This window comes from Ovis canadensis, chromosome 3 (assembly GCF_042477335.2).
Source record: "Ovis canadensis isolate MfBH-ARS-UI-01 breed Bighorn chromosome 3, ARS-UI_OviCan_v2, whole genome shotgun sequence".
Classification (NCBI taxonomy): domain Eukaryota; kingdom Metazoa; phylum Chordata; class Mammalia; order Artiodactyla; family Bovidae; genus Ovis; species Ovis canadensis.
In genome coordinates, this window is record NC_091247.1 from 96,490,107 (window position 1) to 96,512,605 (window position 22,499).

Genomic DNA, 22,499 nt, shown 5'->3' on the forward strand with positions numbered 1-22,499 from the left:
TTGCCCCGGCAGCCGCGCCGGGCGCGCGTCGCACGTTAGGGTAGTTCACCCCACCCAACGGCCGTGCGTCCGTGCGTCGTCTCTATGGTGGCGGCGGATTCGGAGAGACCGAACGCTTCTGGAGTCTCGGAGCTGCTGGTGTGAACTCTGACCTGGTCCGGGGGCTTCGGGGAGCCAGGCTGAGGGAGGAAGAGCCTAGGGGCTACCCTGCTTCATCCTGCCTTGACTCGGGCTCTTGGGGCCACTGGGTCCTGGGCCATCACCATTCCTCCTCTGGGGTTCCCCCCATCACCTCATGACTCAGCCCTAGGGTTCCCCTCGCCAGCTCCGCGTTACCCTTCCCACACTATGTGACCACCAACCCCCATCACCATCCCCGAGGCCCTCGTTCATTCACATCGCGACCCAGTCGCCGGGGGCTTTCCCAGTGCCTCCTGTCAGCACCCCCCCCCCCAACCCCCCTTAGGAATCTCGGCTGTCTGCTGCTTTCCGCGCGCCTGGGATCGACCATCTCTCCCCAAGAATGTTCCGCCGGGAGCGCTCCATCCCGCTTCGAGGCTCGGCGGCCGCCCTGTGCAACAACCTCAGTGTGCTGCAGCTGCCCGCCCGCAACCTCACTCATTTTGGAGTAGTCCATGGACCCAGCGCCCAGCTACTCAGCGCTGCTCCTGAGGGTGTGCCCTTGGCCCAGCGCCAACTCCACGCTAAGGAGGGCGCTGGAGTGAGCCCCCCACTTATCACCCAGGTGAGGCGTGGAGTTGGGAATGGTGTTGCTGAACCCCCGCCCTACCTAGAACCCGGTACTTCCTCTCCAAACCCCAAGGAATAGGCCTTCTCTGACCATCTGAATTTCCACACTTCGGAGTCCTCATGTCCTCTGCTCTGACTACTTTTTACTCTGATTCCTTTCCCTCTAGATCCACTGGTGTGTCCTCCCTTTCCGAGTATTGCTGGTACTCACCTCTCATCGAGGAATACAAGTAAGAGGACCTTCCTATCCTCCCCCGCTAGAGACTTAACTTCTCTCCAAGGCCCCTAGTGTGTGTGCTGTGCTTAGTCGCTCAGTCGACTCTTTGCGACCCCATGGACTGTAGCCTGCCAGGCTCCTCCGTCCATGGGATTCTCCAGGCAAGAATACTGGAGTGGGTTGCCATTTCCTCCTCCAGGGGATCTTCCCAACCCAGCGATCTTACTTCTAAACATTTCCAAGCTGTTCTCATGCTTAGCCCCCTCATCTCTCATCTTCATAGCTTTCTTGTTTTCCAGTTCTTAAGTGCCATCTCCAATATCTGCCCTTTTATTAGTTGTGTGACCCTGGGCAATTTAGTGAACTTCTCTCAGAGCGTCAGTGTCTTCTGCTAAATGCAGATAAAAGTAGCGCCTCCCTCCCAGGGTAATTTTGAGGATTAAACAGGCTAAGGTTAACATGAGTATGTGGAGTAGCTGGTACAGAGCTCAGCAAAGGTCAGCTGGGTTATGACCCATCCTTGCCCTGGTCTTCCAGATGTACGAGTCTGACGGCTCCGTCATGGTCTACTGGCATGCACTGGACGCTGGAGATGCCTCTCTAGGTACCTGCAGGACTGGGTTGGGGGTAGGGAGTGTTTGCTGGGGCTAGGGGGGATAATACTTCTAATCATTTTCCCCTCTCATACTCAGTGCAGGCTGTGTTTGCCCAAGGAATTGCTGCCAGTGGCCACTACGTCTGTGTGGGTGAGGGGGCCAAAGGCAGGGCATTGGAGAGTGCTGAGGTATAGGGGTGTGGGCTTTGACCAGGATGCTGCAGGTCTGAGGAAATTGTGGAGTGTTAGCGGGGTGGGAGTGAAGGAGGGTCTGAGAAACTCCAAAAAGCCATGGAGGGGTTCAGAGGGGCAGGATGGTATAGGAAAAGGGCAGTGAATGTTGGGAGTGGGGCTGTTGGAGCAGTGAGAGGTGGGTTTGTTACTAAGGTTTCTGGGATGGAGGGAGGGCTGAGCATGGTGGCTGGAGGCCTGGGAGCATCAGGAGGCCATCAGTGGAGCACTGGTTCTGCAGGAACATGGTCAGGCCGGGTACTGGTGTTTGACATCCCCACCAAGGGTCCCAACATTGTACTGAGTGAAGAGCTGGCAAGGCACCAGACGCCAATCTCAGACATTGCCACTGAGCCTGCCCAGGGACAGGTGAGTCGATCCCCCCTACCTGTTCCAGTGAATCTGAGGGCCTTCCCCACCTTGGGGAAGCAGGGTACCTGGGTTCAAGCCTTGGCTTTGTCATTAAGCAGCTGAATGACTATGGGCAAATTAGTGCACTTTGCTGAGTTTTAGCAATCTTAGGTCCAGTGATGAGTCCAGAAATATTTTATATTTACGTGGTACTTAATAGTTCACTCATACTTTATGCTCCTGGTGTGAATGGAGGAGTTGGGACTGATGGTTTCTGGCATGTGTGGCTTCCTTCTCCAAACTTGGGCAAGTGCCCCCTGTTGAGGCCCACCTCCAGTGCCATCCTCTCCTGGAAGCCTTCCCCCTCTTCCAGCCCTGACTCATCTCCCTTAGCTGAACCCTGAATTGACACTGCCCGCAAAGACAACTCTTATCTCCCTGATTAGGTTGTAAACCTCTTGAAAACAGGGTATGTATCTTATAATTCCTGTGCTACGCTACACCTGGCACAGAGTTGGGCCCGTGGGCTCTGTTGGCTGCCTGAGTTGAGGGGCTGTCAAGAGTCCCAGAGTCTAGTCATGACTGTGACTGGCTCAATGCAAGAACTCCAGAAGGTCCTAACACTGTGGCCTTAGTTTCATCATTCATCCAATGAGGACAGTTATATACCCTAACATACAGGATGTGTGCTGGGGTTGGGGTAGGGAGTCAGAGTCTATAAGGAATACAACGAAAGCGTTTAATGCTTCCAAGAGACCCTTCCAGCCAGTGATGGGTCCACATCTTCCCCTTTCCCTGGAGAGGCAAAGATGCAAATACTGCCTCCCTTCCCCTCCTGCCCTGTATATAGGACCCAGCAGGGAGAAAAAAAGGCTAATCCTGCCTTTCCCCTTAGGACTGCATGGCTGACACTGTGACAGCAGATGACTCGGGCTTGCTGTGTGTCTGGAGATCAGGGCCCAAATTCAAATTACTGACCCAGATTCCAGGATTCGGGTAGGTGAGGCAAAAGGGGGCTGAGGCCTTCCTGAGGTAGCTTCAAGGTGGGGAGTGGGCTTAGGTCTGGGAAATCCAAGTGCGATGTCACCCTTGCAGGGTGCCATGTTCTTCTGTGCAGCTGTGGCAGGGGACCGTAGCAGCAGGCTACGGGAACGGGCAAGTGCGTCTGTATGAAGCCAGTACAGGATCTATACACGTCCAGATCGATGCCCATGCCCGGGCCATCTGTGCCCTGGACCTGGCTCCTGAGGTGGGCAAGGTCAGTCTCCCGCTCTGTCCTTGCATAGCCTTGTTTCCTGGTGCTGGGATGTTGAGAGGCACTCCACAGACTTATCTCTGCCTCTCAGGGTAGCCCCCTCCCCAGGCACCTGGACTGGGCTTTACAGCCTATACCAGCCCTCGGTCAGCACATCTGACTCCCACTGGTCCTTGCCTTTCTTTAAAATAGCTACTCTCTGCGGCTGAAGACACCTTCATACACATCTGGAAGTTGAGCAGAAGCCCAGAGGATGGCTGCATTGAGGTATGTGTCATGAGAGGAGTGGAATGAGGGCCGGAGGATGAGGCCACAGGCCCTGAACAGCTGTCTTCTCTCCCAGGTGGAACACTGTCACGGTGAGTGTGTGCCTGACACCCAGCTGTGTGGTGCCCGATTCTGTGACCCCTCAGGCAGCTCCTTTGCTGTGACTGGCTATGACCTCGCTGAGATCCTGAGATTCAGCAGCATGTGAGAGAAGAGCAGCCCTCTATTTCCCTGTGGTATTTATAAAGTACCCCCCATCCACCCAGCCATTGTCTGATTACTCAATCTCATGGTCACACTTCACAACTAGTGAACTAAGCTCCAGGGATAAGGGGCTATGGCGGGTCCTGACCAAGTCAAGAGGCAGTCTGTCCTCAACAACCAGGTGAAGGGTGATGTTAAATAACTTTAATGGTCAATGTAAAAGTCACAAGGGAGGGGTGTTCCCTCCCAGGGCTCTTCAGTGCCATTCTCAAAGCTGGTTAATGAAGGGAGGTAGGGCAGGGTTGGTTCCAGTTTTCTCCCAGGAAGGGTTTACAGGGTCCCAGCCAGCCCTGGGAATGAGTCCCTCAGCACCATGGCGACCGCAGCTTAAAGGGACTTCGGCTACCCCTTCTCAGCCTACCCCAACTCCAGCAGAGGAAGGGGAGGCCAAGCTGGTCAGCCTGCTACAAACAGTGCTGAATCCGAGCCCAGCTGCACACAGATCTTCCCCTCTTCTGGCCAGATCCTGTTGCCAGCACCTTTTTCTCTCACACTGGTGACTGGAGCCAAGTGTGGGGTGGGCCTTTGCTGCAGAGGCCTCTGGATCGTGGGGATCGCTGCAGGGGGAGAGAGGCGACCAAGCGAGAAGCCCCAGGGGAATGGTCTGGGGGGACAGCATCCAGAGAGAATGTTCGGGGTCTCCCCCAAGGCAAGGAATGGATCCGGGCTGGAGCTGGGGCCACTGAAGCAGGTGAGCAGGGGCCAGGCAAGGCAGGCTGGTCTGTAAACACTGCTAGCCAGGGTGGGGGCGTCTCCAGCCTCGCGCCCTCCCGCTGGGCCAGGATGTCTGTCACCGCTGCGATGTCATCCAGCGGCTCAATAGCTGTGGTATCAGGAAGGGATTGAGGGGAGGGGAGTCAGAGCTTGGGCCCCAGAGCTACTCAGCCCTGAGCATCACCTGTCACTGTAAGCGGAGGAAAGCAGAGCCCGGATCTCAGCTGAGACTGCATCATCCTGCAGGAGCAGCCCCTCACATGGGCCCCCAGGAGCCACAGGCTCTGATAAGACTGTGGCACATGGGGGCAGTGGACGGACAGCAAGAGAGGAGTAGGCAGAAGTAGGTGAAGAAACCAAGAAAGAGGGGGAAAACTAAAGCATTGCCAGGCAAGTGGAGGGTCAGAGGAAGAGACAGGAATCCACATACAGAAAGGGAAACAGGAAAGAAAAAATTAGGGGAAAAAATCCATGAAATGAGTCTGATTCTACAGGGTTTTGTTTGAACTTTGGTGGAGGTGATTTTAAGAAGAGTTGGAGAAGGGAAAGGAATCCTGGGTGGGACTTGGGTCCCCAGAGCTCTGCCTTAGCCCACAGTGTGCTTTCTCTCTGTCTCTATTATCTGGGTTCCCCTGAAGCCCCCAATGCAACTTCCTACGAGGATCCCACAGTGCGTTTTCACTCACCCATTTCATGGTACAAGGACCCCTGCTTGGCCAGCACTTGGGGTGGTTTCCGAGGAGCAGGTGTTTCAATCTTCATGATCTCATCACAGCACTGCTTCCACTGACCTGAGGGGAGAGCATTGGTGGGGGTGGGCTGCCTTCTCCCCTGCTACATTCCCTTCCATACATTCTCGAAATAAGCTCATTTCAAAAAGTATTATATTATTATAGGAATTATTATAATAATTTAATATTGTATTAATTATATAATTTTGAATTATAAGAATTATCAAATTATTTTGGTAAAAATAACAAGCCCCAATCCAGACCCCTCCTCTTACTCATGTCAAAGAAGAGCTGCCACAGAGCCTCCATCCAGCTCTGCAGGGCTCCCCGACTCTCTGCCTGAAGAGCGTGTGTCACCTCTTCCTCCCCATACCGGTTACTGATGCTCAGCGTGAAGGGCCAGCCGGCTGCCTGGTCCAGCTCCCCTGCCCGGACTTGAGTCTCCTATAGGAGAAATCCAAGATCTGCTTCCACCTTCACCTTGGCCACAGAAGTCAGCTGTGACATCAGGCAGGCTTGGTCATCCCTACCCTTAGAAGGAGGAGCTTGTGGAGCTTTCACCAAGCCGTCTCATTTGCCTCCTACTGATCAGAGTAGGAAGAAATGGCAAGAAAGGAGAATGAGACAAGTCATCCTTAGTCAGGAGAAGGAGCAGATGGAGACAGGAAAGGAGAGATTGAGCAAGGCAGGGAAGGTGAGGAGGCAGGCAGGAACAGGAACACTAAGGCCCCTCAATACTTGTATAAAAGTCAGCAGGAATGCCAGCAAAAGGGCTAGGAAACAAAGACGGTCCTTGGACTCGGGCTGGGAGAGAAAACCAGGAAAGGGTAAAAGAGATGCAGACTGGAATCTGAAGAAAGACGGGAGGAGGATGAAATGTCCTAAACTGGCACTAGAACCCTCTGGCAAGGGCTGAGGCTGGCGAGTAGAAGGGACGCGTTTTCCGTGATGCTGGTGGGGAGAACACGGTCCCTCGGCATCCCTGGCCCTGAAGCTGGGTGTGGTGCTGTTGGGAGCAGGAAGCTAGCTTTGATCTCTCTGAGGTCTCTGTGCCCACCCTCCTGGGGCCTGATGGAGAGGTTCCCGAACCCTGGCACCTGGTGGCTTCACCACCAGAGACTCATCACCTTGTTGATTGCGATAGTAAACAGCGGCTCGTCCCCAGCGTCTGTGTCTTCAGGTTGCCGGTAACAGAAGAGGTTTGTGCCTTTCAGGACTCCATGTACTTGCACCCAGTCCCGCGGCTCCCCAGCTTGCTGCATAAATGACTCAAGGTTTCCTAGGGGAATCACACCCTTCTTCCCAGCCCCCCACAGAAAAATGACTCCTTTCTGCCCACCCTCCTATCTTACCCTCCTTTCATCTTACCATGCCCCTTCGTCCTCCACCCAGATCTTAGGTTTCCAATAGTTCCTTGATCCCTAGGTGATCTGGCTCTCCTTTGTCTTCTCCCACTTCCCTTCCACTCCTCAGGGCCCCTCACCTGCACCCTGAGGGTACCACTTGCAGTAGGCTGAGTCATGCAGAGAGGCTGAGCCACTAGGCGGCAACACACGCTACCATAAAGGGGCAGCCAGGCAGGGTTCTCCTCTGGGGGAGAAAGAAGTGCAGGGTGAGGGTGGGAAATGTGAAGGGGAAGGGACCATCTAACAGCCCCTCTTCTCATCATCCAGCATCCCCCACATAGACACATACTCACCAGGAGTGGCGAGGGTGAGGTCATGTGTGCGGAACCCATCTTGCACAGCTGCTAGGGTGAGCGTGGTATGAGCCAAGAGGTGGTAACGAGGACCACTGCAGGACAGAGAAGTGGGCAGCAGCCAAGTGAGGGGCATGCTGGGTGGCAAGAGCAATAAGAGCTGAGCAGGTCTGTCTGCCCCACTGTTTAGGCTGCCCCACAGAAAACTAGCTTGCCTCCCCCACAGGGGATGAAACAAACATTTACTGTACTCCCGATAAGTGCTGGTGCCTGTGCTTTAAATATGTTATCCCACTGTATTCCCACAACAGCCCTGAGGTTGGTGGCATTCTTTAGTTAATAGACGAGGCAGCTTGAGGCTTAAAGAGATTAAGAAGTCTGCCCCAAAATAAAACTGAGGTGGCGGAACTTGAATTTGAATCTGCGTCTATCTCCAAAATAAGCAATCTGTTCATTACCTGCAAGGTTCTCAAACTGCTCCTCAGAGACCCAGTGAGTCTGCTAGGTGCCTCCAGCTGCCTGTAGGCAACACCACAGCACCCAGGTATTCTGCTGTAGCCAGGGGCACTCTGTTATATCTACATAAGGTGTATCTGTTGCTGCAGAAGCAGTGAAGACCCCAGAACCTAGCTCTTCCTGCATTCCTGTTGGTCTCCTCAGTTGGCTGTTTGGGGTACCTGAGGTATGGGCCAGAGTGCCTCCCAGTATGTGACCACTGCTCATTCATATCTGTCTGCATGTCCTGGCAACAGTAGGAAATAGGTTCTGCATGCTCAACACAGCTCAGAGATCACCGGTGGCCAGCTGAGGGCTGGGGAGGGATATAGGTGCTTACCCCACAGCCGGGGTGGGAAGCAAGATGGGACTGCTGCCTGAGCCCCCAGCAGTCTCCAGCGATGCTCGGACACGCCTCCCTGAGGAGCGGCCCAGGGAGCTGCTGAGTTTGGTGGCGAGCCTCTTGGGGGCTCCAGCCAGGGCCCCCTCCTCTTCCACGCAAGCCCCATACAGCTCCAGCCGCAGTTCAAAGTCTGGCCCTGCCTCGGCACTGTAGGAATACGGGAGGAAGCAAGGAGAGGAGGATAGTCTGGGCCAGTCCAGGGAGCAGCGCTGGGGTTAGGATGGATGTCATGCAAGTACAGGACAGCTCCACAGGGAAGGCCCAGCTCCCTCCCTCCTTCTCTTCCCTCCTCTAAAGCTATGTGATCAGAGCCTAGTAGAGAAAGCCGGGAGCCACAGGGATGAGGTACCCACAAGAGCACGTTGTTCTGAAAGGAGATGTCTGTGAGGGTCCTGTCCACCAGGATCATCTCTGTGTCCTGAATGTGTTCCCCTATCTGCAGCAGCAGGAACACAGCCCAGCGGTGCAGGTCTGGGGGCCGAGAGCAAAATCAGTAATGATGTGCCCCCAAGGGGACCTCCAGTCTCAGGGCCCCTCCCTTAAGTCTGTCCCACGTGAGTCTGTCTCACCGCCTTTGTTCTTGAAATATTCTGTGTCCTTCCACATGAGTGGAATCCGAAGATCTAAGGGGCAGAGGGATAGGAATAGACGTCAAGCCGGGACAGGAGATCTTACCACTGGGCAAAGAATGCCAGCAGCTGGGGTAGTTGTGCTTCTTACCAGAAATGCAGATCTGGCCACGGCAGGGAGAGCGTTCAGTGGGTGGCCCACTGTCCGAAGGCCTGTGGGCAAATCACAACATCCTAGCCTGGCCTCTTGACACTATTCCCCCTGGTTCTGGTTCCCAAAGGCTCTAGGACTCCCCCGGCCCAGAGCTCAGCTGCCAGATCCCTGCCAGGCTGACACTGGCAGAGCTGAAGGACTGTTAGGGAGAGTTGTCCATTGAACCCAGGAGGTTGCTGGGCTTGGAAATACTAGAGGCACTTAGCTTACACACCCAGTACAAGCTCAGGCCACCCCCAACAAGCACCCTTCCTGACCACCTCCCTAGACTCCTGCCAGGAAGAAGTGGGGCTTGAGGAGACAGGTTGCACAGAGAGACTCCCTTTCAAGGATTCTCCTCAGGCTTGGAGGAGTTTGCAGGCTTTCTTTTTAACAACAAAGGAGGCTGCTTGTCTCCACCATCTCATCACTTCAATGAAGGAGGGTACTCGGTCAGTCAGAAAATCAAGAACCCAAATAGGGGACATTTATGTCCCATTTATCACAAATCTCTCTCCATCTTCGCCCCCAGCTTTGATTTCTCCTCTACCCTTCTGGCCAAATTGGCTAAACCTTCCCAGTGCCCCAAGTTCCCCAGTTCCTCCACTGCGGGAGGGACATCAGATCTTCCTCCCCTCCCTGCCTATCATTAGAACTCACTGAGCATGTGTCCCTTTCCTAAGGTGGTGGCCAGCTTCTCCATACTAATTTACAACTCTTCATAATGAAACTAGTGACTTGGAACAGCCTTAAACTAAACGACGTGGCACTGATGGCAATGTGTTCAGCTGCCAGGGCCTAGGGTGCACCACAGATCACACTGTATGGGACGTGTGGGGACTTGGGCAAGGCAGAACTTGTCAACAGCCACCTCTTAAGAGACAGCAGACTCACAGTAGAAGCTGTCCCTATGCCTGCTTGCTCTTCCTTTAACTTTATGGAGCAGCCGTTGAGGGGTTCCTGCCTTTCCCTGCTGTCTTCACGGGTGAACTCTAGAGGCCTCCTGGCAACCTCTCCTGTGTGTGAGCTGGAATGGACACTATGCCTGTAAGGGGCCTGCACCTTCTCCCCACTCAGCCTTGTGGGGTCAAACAGGTTACTCTGCCAGAAGCCAATTTTCCAAGCCACCAATTTACAAAAAAATGGTCAGTTCTCAGAATGATCAATTTGCCAAATATTTTCTCCCACATTTTAGTCTTACCAGAGCATCACCTCAACCATTTCACTACAGTTTTGTCAGATTGGGTCCTTTTAGTACACAGTCTAATTTATATGAATGGGTAGGCTTTTACTTAAATTTTTTTTATTATTATTTCTCCCAATTTCTGCCTCAGATGAGGCAAACCCCAGGTACAATTAGCTACTGTCTGTTACAGTAAATGACTAATTGGTCATTTAGCAAATTGACCATTTGGTGAACTGGCTTTGAGAAAATTAGCTTTCCAGAAGCCAGACAAACAGGCTCATCAGATCACAGGAACGGCTTAGCAAATTAGCACTTCCGCATTACTCTCCTCAGACTGCCGGCCTTTCACCAGACACACTGGCTTTACTGGGCCCTAGCAACTCACTAGTGTGCCTCTGGGCAGCACACTGTGATGATAAAACACCAAGGTGTCTTCTAGGTCCCTGGGAAGTCTTCATCAGGAAGTCGTCTTCGAGGTGCCCCATACTCCATGCTTCATATATATATCCAGTGCACCACTATCCCCATAAGGCCTCGCCTCCCCCTTGCTTACCGCCGGCCTGTCTTCTTCAGCACCTGTGCCTCCTTGCGCCGCTGCAGCTCGCCCATGTAGTTGAGGATGCGGCTGTTGCACACCAGCAGGCTCTTGGTGGCCTCCAGAGCCTGCTCTCGCTGGGAGCAGGCCGCCAGCAGCTTGCAGGCCCCTTCCCTCATCCGGATCTCATGGTCCAACTTTCTTTGCAACTCTGTGTCCTAGCCAGAGTGGGGATAAGGAAGAGAAGGAAATATCAATCAGGGGATAGACTGATGCACCCTTCAGTCCCTTAGTGGGCTGTGGTCAACAAGAAACTGATGAACTTAGGTTTCAGGCAACTAAAGGGCAGGGACTGAGTCTCAATTTCAACTGCCCAGGAATAACCAGAGAAGCTTTGTAAAAATACAGATGCCCTTGGGAGTATAAATTTTTTCAGCCTCTTTGGAGCACAATTTGGAAAAATCTGTAAAAACCACAAATTCACATCCTTTTATCCAGTTATGCATCATCTAGGATTTTATTCTACAAATACAGTGACACTTGTGGGCAGAGCCATATTCATTGCAGCATCAATTTAAAACACCAAGATTAAAAGTCCTTCAATAGGGCATTGGTTAAATATGTCATAGTACATCTATACCACAGAATATGGAATATTGCAGACATTAAGGTAGACATGTATGCAAAAATGAGACTATTCAAAATACATGAAATGAGAAAAGACAGCAGAGCAGTATTACAGCATGCTCCTATTTGGAGCATATTTATAGATGCATATATTTATATATGCATATCCATATCCATAGACACACATAAAATAGTAGTGGTTGTGGGGCTGGGAGCCAGGAATAGAAAGTCAACTTATGATAGTTTATAAACCTCCATACTATTGGAAAGTGTTACCTTTTAAAAAAATTAAATCTTCTGATTATTTAAAAAAAGGTCACCAAGGCCCACCTCAGATTAGCAAGATAAGAATCTCTTAAGAGGTGGGGCGTGTGCATTTTTGGGAAAATTCCCCAAGTGACCTTGAGGTGTAGCCCAGGCTGAGAACCACCACCTAAAGTGAATGGCCACAGATGGTAGATCCTGGGTTACCCCAAAGACTCAAGTGATGAGAGACCCTAGTTGGCAAGGGGTCAGTGGAGAAGAAGCATACTACCTACAGTGTTCACGCATGCTGTACAGATTGCACTACACACCCCAGATTCTGGAGCGTGCCACCTGCTGGCCTTCTGAGTAAGGGAGGTGAAGACAGACATGAAGGCAGGTGAAACAGAAGGTCAAGAGCGAGTTGCTGAGCAGGCACTTAGCAAAATGCCCAACATATGGTGTACTTGGAAGGAGGTGGGGGCGGGGAGGAAGTAGTGTGTACTTATTTTAATGATGCTACCTCAGCCCCAGTAACATTCACTCAATAATAACACTAGAGCATCCCTGTGCTGTCGAAGGCTTCACATTTGAAATCCAGCTGGGAGGTGAGAGATGCAGACATTAATGGCTGTTCTGTAAGTGCCAGGTCATGGCACAAAGGCACTCAGGAAACAGACCCTATTTGTTTCTGGCTGAGGTGATGGGGAAGGCTTCAGAGAGCAACTGGAAGACTAACCCTATACATCAGAAGCAAGCCAAGTGGAGTCACAGGGTTGGAAAAGGAGGGTGAATGTGACTGCCCAACATCAAAACCTGTCTTCTCCCTCACACCAGCTCTCTTTCACACTGTGCCCTTGCTTCTGTCCCTGATGACTCCAGCCTTCAAGTCTCCAAGACCTGAACACCCTAAATTACTGCTTCCAGGAACTGCCCTGTCTGACCTACCTGCTGATTCTTCCTTCCCTACTTGGGCTAGGCCAGACTCTCATCACCTCTCACCTCATCTCATCACCCTCACTATCCACGTTTCCCTTCCTGACTATAAATAGGCCAACGTGTACAGTGCCCCCTCCACCAGAAAGCCCTCTCAGACTACCCAGTTGTCCCCACCTCCACCATGCCTGCCTGCACCAAGATCCCATCTCTGCTAAGGTTTGTTGCTTGCCCATCCCCGTCTCATTCTCCATCCAGCTTCTACCACAAATACCCCAAACAAGTGAGGGGGGTAGGGCTGAGCAACATCCTCAGGGCCCCTCCTAACTTGCCTTTAGGTCCCAGCCCCAGCACTCGCGGATTCTTCCCTAGCCCTGTCCGTTGCCCATGCAGCACGATGCAGGCAGTGTGGCTGGTCCTCCAGGGAACCTCACCACCAGGTACCTGGGGAGCTGCCACGGCTGCAGTGAGCGCCGATGACAGCTCCCAGCTGTCACGAGAGTGAGCCGCAGGCACCCCTCGGTCCCTCTGTGCGCCTGACCCCATTTGGCTCCAGTGGCAGCATTAACCAGAGAGACCTAGTAGCAGAGGGGCGGTGCCTCCAGAAGCACTGCCCTCACCCTGGAAAGGGCTCCAGGCTTTTGAGCTGCCGGAGATCAGGAGACCCCTCCATGTTATAAGTGCTCCCCAGGGTGACTCCTGGCCTGGGAGCTTGCCAGAGGAAGGAAGGTATATACATTGGAATACATTGGTATAATGGGCTGCAGAGAAGTCACGGTATCCAGCCCGGATGAGCTGGTGTAGGGGCCCAGACACCCTGTCTGCCACTGCCCCCACAGCCCTCTGGTTTGAATCCACTCTTGATGGCCCCACAGTGGAGAATGCCCTAAAAACCTCCCATCCTTTGGGCAGACCATTTTGGGAATCCTGACACAGGATCTGGATCCCAGACCTTCACCCCCTCTCCCTACCTCAGGGATAGCTCCATGTCCCCTCCTCCCCACCCATATGCCCTCTCTTCCCAAGCTGGTGGTACTTTCACCAGGCTCTCCTGGGAAAGAGCCCTCAGTTGGATGTCAGCTGGACTGGGTCAGGACCCAAGGGGCTGAAGAAGGCTGAGTCATGGCCCGAAACCCCAGCACATACTAGGCCCTCTCTGGACATCCTTTCCAGTTCCTCCCACTCTCTTCTGGCTCTAACTTCCTGCTCTGCTTCTCATCGCCTTATGATCCTTTTAGAAACTCCACCAGGACTAAATTCAAATCCTGGCTTAGGAACTTGACTAGCTGTAAGAACTTAATCTCTGGGGGTAGGGGTAGGCGGTGGGAGTTGGGTATTCCACCTGCTCCATAGCACTGTTTGAAGATTAAATGGGAAAATCTAACTTCTGCCTGGGCCCAGCACTCCCACCTCCTCCTTACTTGCACCTTAAGTTGCCTTCTCCAGAAAAATCTTCTTGAATTTACACTTTCACAACTACCCCTCTTGCTAATCCCTAAACATCAATGAGCTGGGGGTTGGAGAACTGCTGAGCCTCCTGGAGAAAGAACACAGCACCCTCAACCAACCAATGGCTGAATAAGAGATGATTAAAGTGAAATCTAAGCCCCCTTTTCTGTCCCAGAACTTGGGCAGGGCTCCTATGAAGAACAATTACCTGGAGGGGGAGGGATGCAGAATTTGAATACTTAAATACCTAGACCAGTCATGTCCAATAAGATCATTCTATCATCCTACAATGATGGAAATGCTCAATAGCCATGGACCACATGAAATATGGCTAAAGTAATTAAGGAATTGAAAATTATTTTATTTCATTTTAATTAAAATTTAAATGTAAATACCCACATAGTAACATGAACAGTGCAGAGGACTAGGGATGGCAAATAGATTTTATCTCATGTGCCAACCCAAGACAATAGGTAGTGTCAGAGTCCCATTGAAGACCCTGGGCAACTTTCTGCATATTAGAAAAAGAGGACCCTCACTAGGGAAATAACTTAGATAAAGGTGTTTCCTCCTCACACAGCCTGAAACTAGGCCAGGACTCTTGCCACTATGCAATGCCCTTGTGAAGGACACAATCTGCATAATTTATGCCAAGATTGTGCTGAGAAAGATTGTGAGGCCATGCATGGATTTGTTGGTGAAGAGTGCCATGATTGACTAGTAATGTCTGTCATTATCTAGGGCGTGGAGACCAGGTTGAGGGTGCAAAAACATGTGATAAATCCCCCTTCTGAGCTAGACTCTGTACTGTCCCGCCTCTGACCTTCCTCAGCAGCAACCCTCTGCCTGGTCCAGGCAGTCACTGCCACAGCTTCCTCTATCTTTCCCATCTCTGTAAATGACCACACTGCCCAAGTGCTTAGCCACACACCTGAGAATCATCCGGGAGCCCTCTCTTTGCCTCAGCCTCACGTCCAATCCATCAACAAGCCCTGTCAGATCTACCACCATCATTTCAAATCCGCCCTTTTCTCCCTGTCTTCACCATGAGCATTTAATCCTCACCATCAGGTTCATTCCCCAAAGGCTGTAATGATCTCCTAGCTGGTGGTCACGCCCCCCCCTCCCCCCCCACCTAGCCTGTTCCTTTCAAACACAACAGCTATCATATTAAAACATTAGGGGAGTTGTCCCACATGCTTAAAACCCTCCACGGGCCAATATCACACTTATAGTAAAATCTAAATGACCTGTCATGGCCTTCAAAGCCCTGCATAATCTTGTCCCCGCCCATCATTTGACCCCAACCAGTATGTTTTAGCCACACTGGCTCTCTTTCTTCCCCATCATCATCATCCTCATTTAAGGTCCTTACTCTGCCCTCTGTCTGGAAAGTTCTTCCTCCCATCTTTACATATCTTCATCCTTCTGGCCACAGCTCAAAGAGCTCACAAAGGCCTTCCCTGACTCCTACACTTAATGCTGCCTGTCCTACCTGATGTTTATGGTAATTTCGTTGTGAGATTATTTATGTGTTTGCATGTTTCTAGGTCCCCTAGAGTGGACCCTTCCCTGTTCACTGAGGTGTCCCAAGATCTAGAAAGCAGCTGGCATATAGTAGGTGCTCGATAAATGTGATTAAGAATAAATAACTGAATAAACAGCTCCCTGCCATCTTCAGGGCCACAGAATCGTTACATCCTGCTCTAGAATCCTCTTCCCCTTCTCCGGTAAGGCCATCTCCTTCCTGAAGATCACGCTCACAGTGTACTCTTCTTCCCACACCTAAAAGGGGCCCTCAGCCCCAGCACACACAGCCACACCAACCCACAGAGCTTCCAGAAATAAGGGTGAAGACCCTGTTGCCAACACAATAGTCTAACTGGCAGAACTGAACCTGGGTCCATAAGTAGCACCCAAAGAAGGGCACACAGAACCACCTAATCCCTCTCCCCACTGGGAGCAGCCCAGTGTGAAAGGGCAGGGCAGAACTGGGGCTGGGATGCTGTGGAGGAGGTGCACTCCAGGGGTGGGGTCGTTACCTCCAGGCTGAGCGCCATCTGCCGGATGTAGAGCATATTCAGGTCCTCCAGGATGTGCAATCTGTCCTGCATCTCTGTGCCCCCTGGGCTCCCCTTCCCTTGCTGATCCCTCAGAGGGGTGGGGCAAGCAAGCCCCACGCTGCCCCACAATTCCTCTCCCGCTGCTCTCCTCGTCTTGAAAGAGGTGGGCAGTTCTTGGGCAGAGGGCAGAGGCAGCCCCTGTCCCTCTCGTGCTCCAGTTAGACCCCTCTGGCTGCTGTGACAGAGTCTCCTTGCCTACCGCTGTTCCCGGCCCTGAAGGAGCCAGGCATGGGAGGAAAGGAACGCGAGGTGAGGATGAGCAGGGTACCCGGAGAGGAGGCCAGCTGCAGAAGGGGCTCTGGGCACAGAGTGTCCAGTCTTGCTTTGGTGGCAGCTGTTCTCCCAGCTGTGGAAGAAAAAGGCTCTTTCATTCCGACTCTGGCCCCTCCCCAGCCCCCGCCCACAACCCTGGCCCGCTGGACAGAGAATCTGTGTGCTGTAGGGTGTGAGGGGCAGGCACAACTGGAAGGGGGCCGGGAAGGGACACTTCATGCAGGTTCTGTGGAGTCGTGGGGATTGTCAGGAGGTTGCTTTCTGAAAGGGTTCGGGCTTAGTTTGAGGAAGAAGAGGGATAGAGGTGGGGACTTGATTGAGCCTAGGAAGTGGGACAGAGGGGTAATTGCGGCCCAACCCCCAGGGCCACCTCTTCCAACTTGGGACCTTCATCCAGCCCGCCCCACCCTGGGTTCACAATTACCTTGCTTTTCCAGCAGAAGGGAGGAGAGGGAGGGAGAAAGGCAGGGGTGTGCCTGGCTGCGCTGCCCCCGCTCCCCTCTGCGGGCCCCTTCCCTTCCAGACAGGAAACCAGCCCCGATTCCCAGCCAGCTGCAGCTTTGCCACCACCGCCCCCTCAACCCTAGGCCCACGGAGTCACACTCCGCTCCGGGGCCCAGCGGCTCCACCCCGGTTCCTCCGCGATGGCCCCCAAAAAGGCCGGGCTTATCCCGGGGGCGGCCCCAGCTCACAGGCCCCTCCTCCTGGTCCCTGGGCCTCGCCCCTCACTCCCCCACGCTGGCCCCACGCGGCGTTGCTTATGCGGGACTCGACAGAGGCCCTGTCTCCCAGGCCCACTAGCTTCTGAGTCAGAGAAGGCCTGGGACTGTGGGACAGGAGTGTGAAAGAGCCTTTGTTCTGGGCAGGCTGTGGGGTAACAGTGCAGAAGCCAGGACTGGAATCCGGGAGGAGTGAGGAAGGCCCCCTCACTTAACTCTTTCCAGGACCAGCAGCGAAGGAGAACTGACCTGGGGGGACAGCCTCTGCTGTCGCTACTGGCCCTCTCGGTCCTGGCTCGGTCCTCACATCTTTCAGCCTCTCCTGAGCCTCTTTAAGGAATTACAAGTAGGGCTCAGACCTGGGCAAAGTAGTGGGCCAGGGAGGGAACTGTAAAGGCTGGACCCTTCTTAGGCCACAGAAAAGGAGGCTGAAAGCTTGAGTGTGGGAAATAATCCCAAATCGTTAATCGGGAACCCCTCACTTCCGATTCCCCCAGCCACAGAGGAGCAGTTGCGGAGAGTTTCAGCGAAGGAGGCCGAGAAGTCAGGACTGACGGCGGAGGCTGTCCCAGACGGTAGAGACGGGCTGTGGGATGCGGCTGGAGGCCAGGGAAGGAGCGGGCACAGGCCAGGAGTCTTGTTAGACCCCGGCTAGTTGCACATGTCCAGGAAGGGCTGCCATAAGGCACATCTTAGGAATCGAGCCTAGGGCTCCTTAAACTGAAGTTTTTCCAGGCGGAGGCAAATCATCCCACTGGGCCAGAGAATGTCTGGGGTGACACGGTTGGATTAACGTGCAGACGGTCCGCGCCTGACTTTTTAAGTCAACAACCTCTGTTCTGTACCCGACCCACCGCGTCTCCGCCCCTCGGCGCGCGCGGGCGGGGCGGGCGGCCCGGGCGGCCCGAACTGCGGGAGCCGGGCGAGGGGAAGGCAGGGACGCGCGTCTCTCACCTCCGGCGGGTCGCATAAGAGGCTGAGTCGGAAGCGGCCGCGTTTGAACTCCATCTCCAGGGCAGAGCCCCTGGCCACGGTGACCCGGCTCCGGTGGTTTCGGGAGAACATACTGGCGGTCCCGCGCCGTTGCCTGCCTTCTGCACTCCCCGCGCCGCCCGGCGCTGCTTTGGCCCTTAGGCTTCTTTCCGTCGCTGCCCTTCAGCTAGTCCGGCTGGGAATCTCCCGCAGCCGGATTCCCAAACTCCGCCTCCGGAGACGACACCTGGGCCGGGCAGGGCGCGGCACTCTCTCCCTCCACCCCCCCCTGCCCCCGCCCCCGCCAAAGGCCCGGGCGGCCGGGCCAGGCCCGGGCTACAGGCAGGCCTACACCTCGGCAGCACTGGGGGGGTTCGCGGCGGGGGGTGCGGGCGCCACACCTGGGCGAGGGGCGGGCCTAGAGAAGCCCCGCCCCAAAGGCTGCGCCCCCTCGGCGAGCCGACTACCTGCCGCGGAAAACCCCAAGGCCCAGGGATCACAGCGAGTCACACCGCGCCGCCCTGGGACGGCGCCCAATCTCACCCCTGAGCAGCTTCTCAGGGTTTCAACTTCCTACGGCCCCAAAGGTCCCTTCTTCGTCCTCCTCCCCACTTTAAGCTCCCCTCCGTCCCTAGTGGCCACAGTTCACCGAGCAGTGCTTAAGCAGGTCTGGTAACTCTGCTCCATTCGTTACTAACCGTGGATCCTTGACTGTCAGAGAACTTCTTGGCTTCAGCTTTCTCACTTGTACGGTGAGGATACAGTCATTACCGCACTCCTCAGGTCGCTATGAGGATTACATACAGTATGAGTGCCTGGCACGAGACAAGCGCCCCCTAAGCGGAGTTATGAAGAAAAATGGTAGGAGGCAACACCGTTGTGCCCTTGGATGGGGCACCAGCGACCTTCAGTTCCCTGGACCCAGACCTTGACTGCCTTAGAGGGTGAGGATATCTGTTACCTAAAGATGGGCTCTCTGCTGCTTTGCTGTGTGGCTGAGGCAGGGTTAGGATTCTCATCTTCTGCAGAAAAAGGGACCCCTCACCACCACCCCCAGCTCTGTGGGACAGAAGGAAATGGCAGAGGATTAGTTTGCTGACCACAGACGAGGAATTCCGGGGACTTAGAAATTTACTGGGGAGAAGGAGAGAGACAGAGAGAAAGGTCCCTTCAAAGCTAGAGCCAGAGAAATACCAGGCTATAGCTTTAGAGAGCCCAGGTTAGAACTGCTGGGCTATGAAAAATTACTCAACCCAAAAGGGGAAATTTATGGCTTAAGGAATGATGATATCTAGGGCTCAGGCTTTCGTTGTGGCTTGACCCAGGTATTCAGCATCCACAAGGATCCTGTCTTTCTCCTTCATCTCGATCTACTTTTCTCTCCAAGGGCTTCATTCTCCACAGCATTATAAAATGGTTGTCAAAAATTCTGGGTCTGTGTACTTTCAGGCTTAAATGCACCAGAAAAGAGAGCTGTTTCTTGAAGCTCCTGTGCATGTCTGGGATTCACTATGGGCCATTTCAGATCGTTTATCCATCTCAAACCGATTTTTATAGGCAGAGGGGTGGCCAGAACTGAACCAATCGCTATGGCCAAATAGGATTCCATGTGCCAGCTGGCCAGGCCTAGGTCACTTCCCAGTCCTGGAAACCAAATGGAACCCAATGAGCTGGGAGAGAGGGGAGGGAGACATGGTTTCTGAAAAACGGTTACAGGTACTACCACCAGAAAGTGAAAGAATGGATGCTGGACAGAAAAAAACAACAAACATCTCTGTTGTTTACAGAAGTTTACATGAAGAAGGGAGTTCTTCTGTCACTAGGAAAGGCAGATCAAAAGATTATGAAAAATCTGTGGCCTCTGAGATAAATCTCAAAGGAAGAGTGAAGGGGAAAGGAAGGCATTGTTTCTAAATTTCTTCAAATATCTATCATCACTCTTCTAAACTGTAAGCTCCCTAAGGAGAGACAGTCTATCTTATCCACTGCTTTATGCCCAGTGCCTGGCACATACAGAGTTCTCAATAAATCACTGGTTGAACTAAATGAACAAATGAGATGCCCAAAGGAAACATACAGATTTGAGAGTGCTTGACTGGGATGAGCCATGCTATGGGACTAAAATGGTTCATTTCAAATGTTTAACTTTTAGCAGCAGAATGCTTTTTTCCCCAAATGAAAATGTCACCTGAAATATATGAAATATGATCACAGCTGCTGTAATAGAAGCAGGGGCTGGAGCCCCAAATCTTGTCCTCTCCAGAGGCTCCCTCAGCTGCATGCAGGGACACACACACACACACATACACACACACACGCACACACACACACACACCTGGTGGAACAGAGGCCATACAGAAGGTTTTGAAAACCCCGAACAAGAGCTGGAGGAATACAAAGCATTTGGAAAGGAAATAGAGCTCAAATCCTGCCTGAGAATTTATTTGTACTTGATGTGACTTCAGATTTTGGGAAAGGAGTGACACAACAAGAGTTATATTTTAGGGATCATAATCTGACGCGCATTTGCATAAATCTGCTGGACGAGGTTATGTCTGGGGTTTAGGAAGCCAGCTGACACTGTCCTCAACTGAAGGTGGAGAGACAAGGGCCAAAATTTCTGAGGAGTTATTATTTTTTAATTAAATTCTTTTTTTGAAAGTACTCATTCCATTTTTGAAACATTTCTTTTTCTACCACTTAAAAAATAATACAAAGTAAAAAATACATGAACAAACCACACTTTCCCCATAATCACAGGAAAACACTGAGACAGTTTGGTGCCAGAGAATGCTGAAGCCTCATACTAGCTCATAAGAGAAAATTGCTGAATTTTCTGGAATTGTGCATTCCAGCTGTTAAATACAACTTTGTTGTCACTCAGTCGTGTTTGACTCTTTGCAACCCCATGGACTGGGCTTCCCAGGCAGCACTAGTGATAAAGAACCCTCCTACCAATGCAAGAGACGTAAAATACGCCGGTTCAATCCCTGGGTCCGGAAGATCCCCTGGAGAAGGGAATGGTAACCCACTCCAGTATTCTTGCCTGGAGAAGCCCATGGACAGAGGAGCCTGGCAGCCTACAGTCCATGGGGTCACAAAGAGTCAGACACAACTGAAGCTACTTAGCACACATGGACTGCAGCATGCCAGGCTTCCCTGTCCTTCACCATCTTCCAGAGTTTGCCCAGACTCATGTCCAATGAGTCGATAATGCCATCCAACCATCTCACCATCTGTTGCCACCTTCTCTTCCTGCCCTCAATCTTTCCCAGAATCAGGGTCTTTTCCAATGAGTTGGCTCTTCGCATCACATGAAGAACCTCTTCATCAGGAGGTTCTTTAATTCCTCTTCACTTTCTGCCATTAGGCTAGTATCATCTGCATTATCTGAGGTTGCTGACATTTTCCCCCACAATCTTGATTCCAGCTTGTGAGTCATCCAGACTGATATTTCGCATGATGTACTCTACATGTAAGTTAAATAAGCAGGGTAACAACATACAGCCCTGAAGTACTCCTTTCCCAGTTAGGAACCAGTTTGTTTTTCCATGTCTGGTTCTAACTGTTGCTTCTTGTCCTACATACAGGTTTCTCAGGAGACAGGTAAGGTGGTCTGGTATTCCCAGCTCTTTAAGAATTTTCCATAGTTTGTTGTGATCCACACAGTTAAAGGCTTTAGCGTAGTCAGTGAAGGAGAAGTAGATTTTTTTTTTAATTCCCTTGCTTTCTCTATGATCCAACAGACTTTGGCAATTTGATCTCTGGTTCCTCTGCTTTTCTAAATCCAGCTTGTACATCTGCAAGTTCTTGGTTCATGTACTGTTGAAGCCTAGCTTGAAGGATTTTGAGCATAATCTTCCTAGCATGTGAAGTGAGCACAATTGTATGGTAATTTGAACATTCTTTGGCATTACCTTTCTTTGGGATTGGAATGAAAACTGACCTTTTTCAGTCCTATGCCCACTGCTGAGTTTTCCAAATATGCTGGCATATTGAGTGTAGCTCTTTAAAAGTATCATCTTTTAGGATTTGAAATAGCTCAACTGGAATTCCATCATGTCCGCTAGCTTTGTTCATAGTAATGCTTCCTAAGGCCCACTTGACTTCACACTCCAGGATATGTGGCTTTAGGTGAGTAACATCATGTTTATCTGAGCCATTAAGACCTTTTTTTGTACACTTCTGTGTATTCTTTCCACCTCTTCTTAATCTCTTCTGCTTCTGTTAGGTCCTAGCTGTTTCTGTTCTTTATTGTGCCCATCGTTGCATGAAATGCTCCCTTGATATCTTCAAGTTTCTTGAAGAGATCTCTAGTCTTTCCCATTTTATTGTTTCTCTCTATTTCTTTGTACTTTTTACTTAAGCAGTCTTTCTTATCTCTCCTTGTTATTCTCTGGAACTCTGCATTCAGATGGGTATATCTTTCTTTCTCTATCTCCTTTGCCTTTTGTTTCTCTTCTTTCCTCAGCTATTTGTAAGGCCTCCTCATACATTCATTTTGCCATCTTGCATTTCTTTTCTTGGGGATGGTTTTGGACACCATATCCTATACAATGTTATGAAACTCCACCCATAGTTCTTCAAACACTCTACCAGATCTAATCCCTTGAATCTATTTGTCACTTCTCCTGCATAATAATAAGGCATTTGATTTAGATCATACCTCACTGACTTAGTGGCTTTCCCTACTTTGTTCAAT

The 22,499-nt window shown here is 51.9% G+C and overlaps 2 protein-coding genes across 12 annotated transcripts; one reads left to right on the forward strand and one right to left on the reverse strand.

Moving 5' to 3' along the window:
• Positions 1-7: 7 nt before the first annotated feature.
• Positions 8-3,931, forward strand: WDR54 (WD repeat domain 54). Of its 3 annotated transcripts, none has more exons than XM_069580536.1 (10): positions 8-138; positions 467-745; positions 918-980; positions 1,505-1,571; positions 1,660-1,713; positions 2,035-2,162; positions 3,040-3,140; positions 3,240-3,402; positions 3,592-3,666; positions 3,743-3,931. In XM_069580536.1, exons 1-10 carry the CDS (start codon positions 85-87, stop codon positions 3,872-3,874), a joined length of 1,116 nt encoding a protein of 371 aa, XP_069436637.1. In that variant the 5' UTR covers positions 8-84; the 3' UTR covers positions 3,875-3,931. The 3 variants fall into 3 exon arrangements, with proteins under 3 accessions (XP_069436637.1, XP_069436638.1, XP_069436639.1); XM_069580537.1 differs by having other exon boundaries at positions 3,240-3,393; XM_069580538.1 differs by lacking the exon at positions 918-980 and having other exon boundaries at positions 58-138.
• A 128-nt stretch (positions 3,932-4,059) lies between these two features.
• Positions 4,060-18,610, reverse strand: RTKN (rhotekin). 9 transcript variants are annotated; one of them, XM_069580531.1, is made up of 13 exons: positions 17,780-18,601; positions 15,753-16,179; positions 10,474-10,673; positions 8,693-8,754; positions 8,542-8,595; positions 8,326-8,443; positions 7,910-8,119; positions 7,075-7,169; positions 6,859-6,965; positions 6,503-6,631; positions 5,651-5,819; positions 5,331-5,435; positions 4,060-4,753 (listed from the first exon to the last, which is right to left on the reverse strand). In XM_069580531.1, the coding sequence occupies exons 2-13, from the start codon at positions 15,822-15,824 to the stop codon at positions 4,419-4,421; spliced, it is 1,656 nt and encodes a 551-aa protein (XP_069436632.1). In that variant the 5' UTR covers positions 15,825-16,179; positions 17,780-18,601; the 3' UTR covers positions 4,060-4,418. The 9 variants fall into 9 exon arrangements, with proteins under 9 accessions (XP_069436632.1, XP_069436629.1, XP_069436631.1 ...); XM_069580528.1 differs by having other exon boundaries at positions 6,503-6,673; positions 17,780-18,077; XM_069580530.1 differs by lacking the exon at positions 17,780-18,601 and adding an exon at positions 16,531-16,966.
• Positions 18,611-22,499: the final 3,889 nt, after the last annotated feature.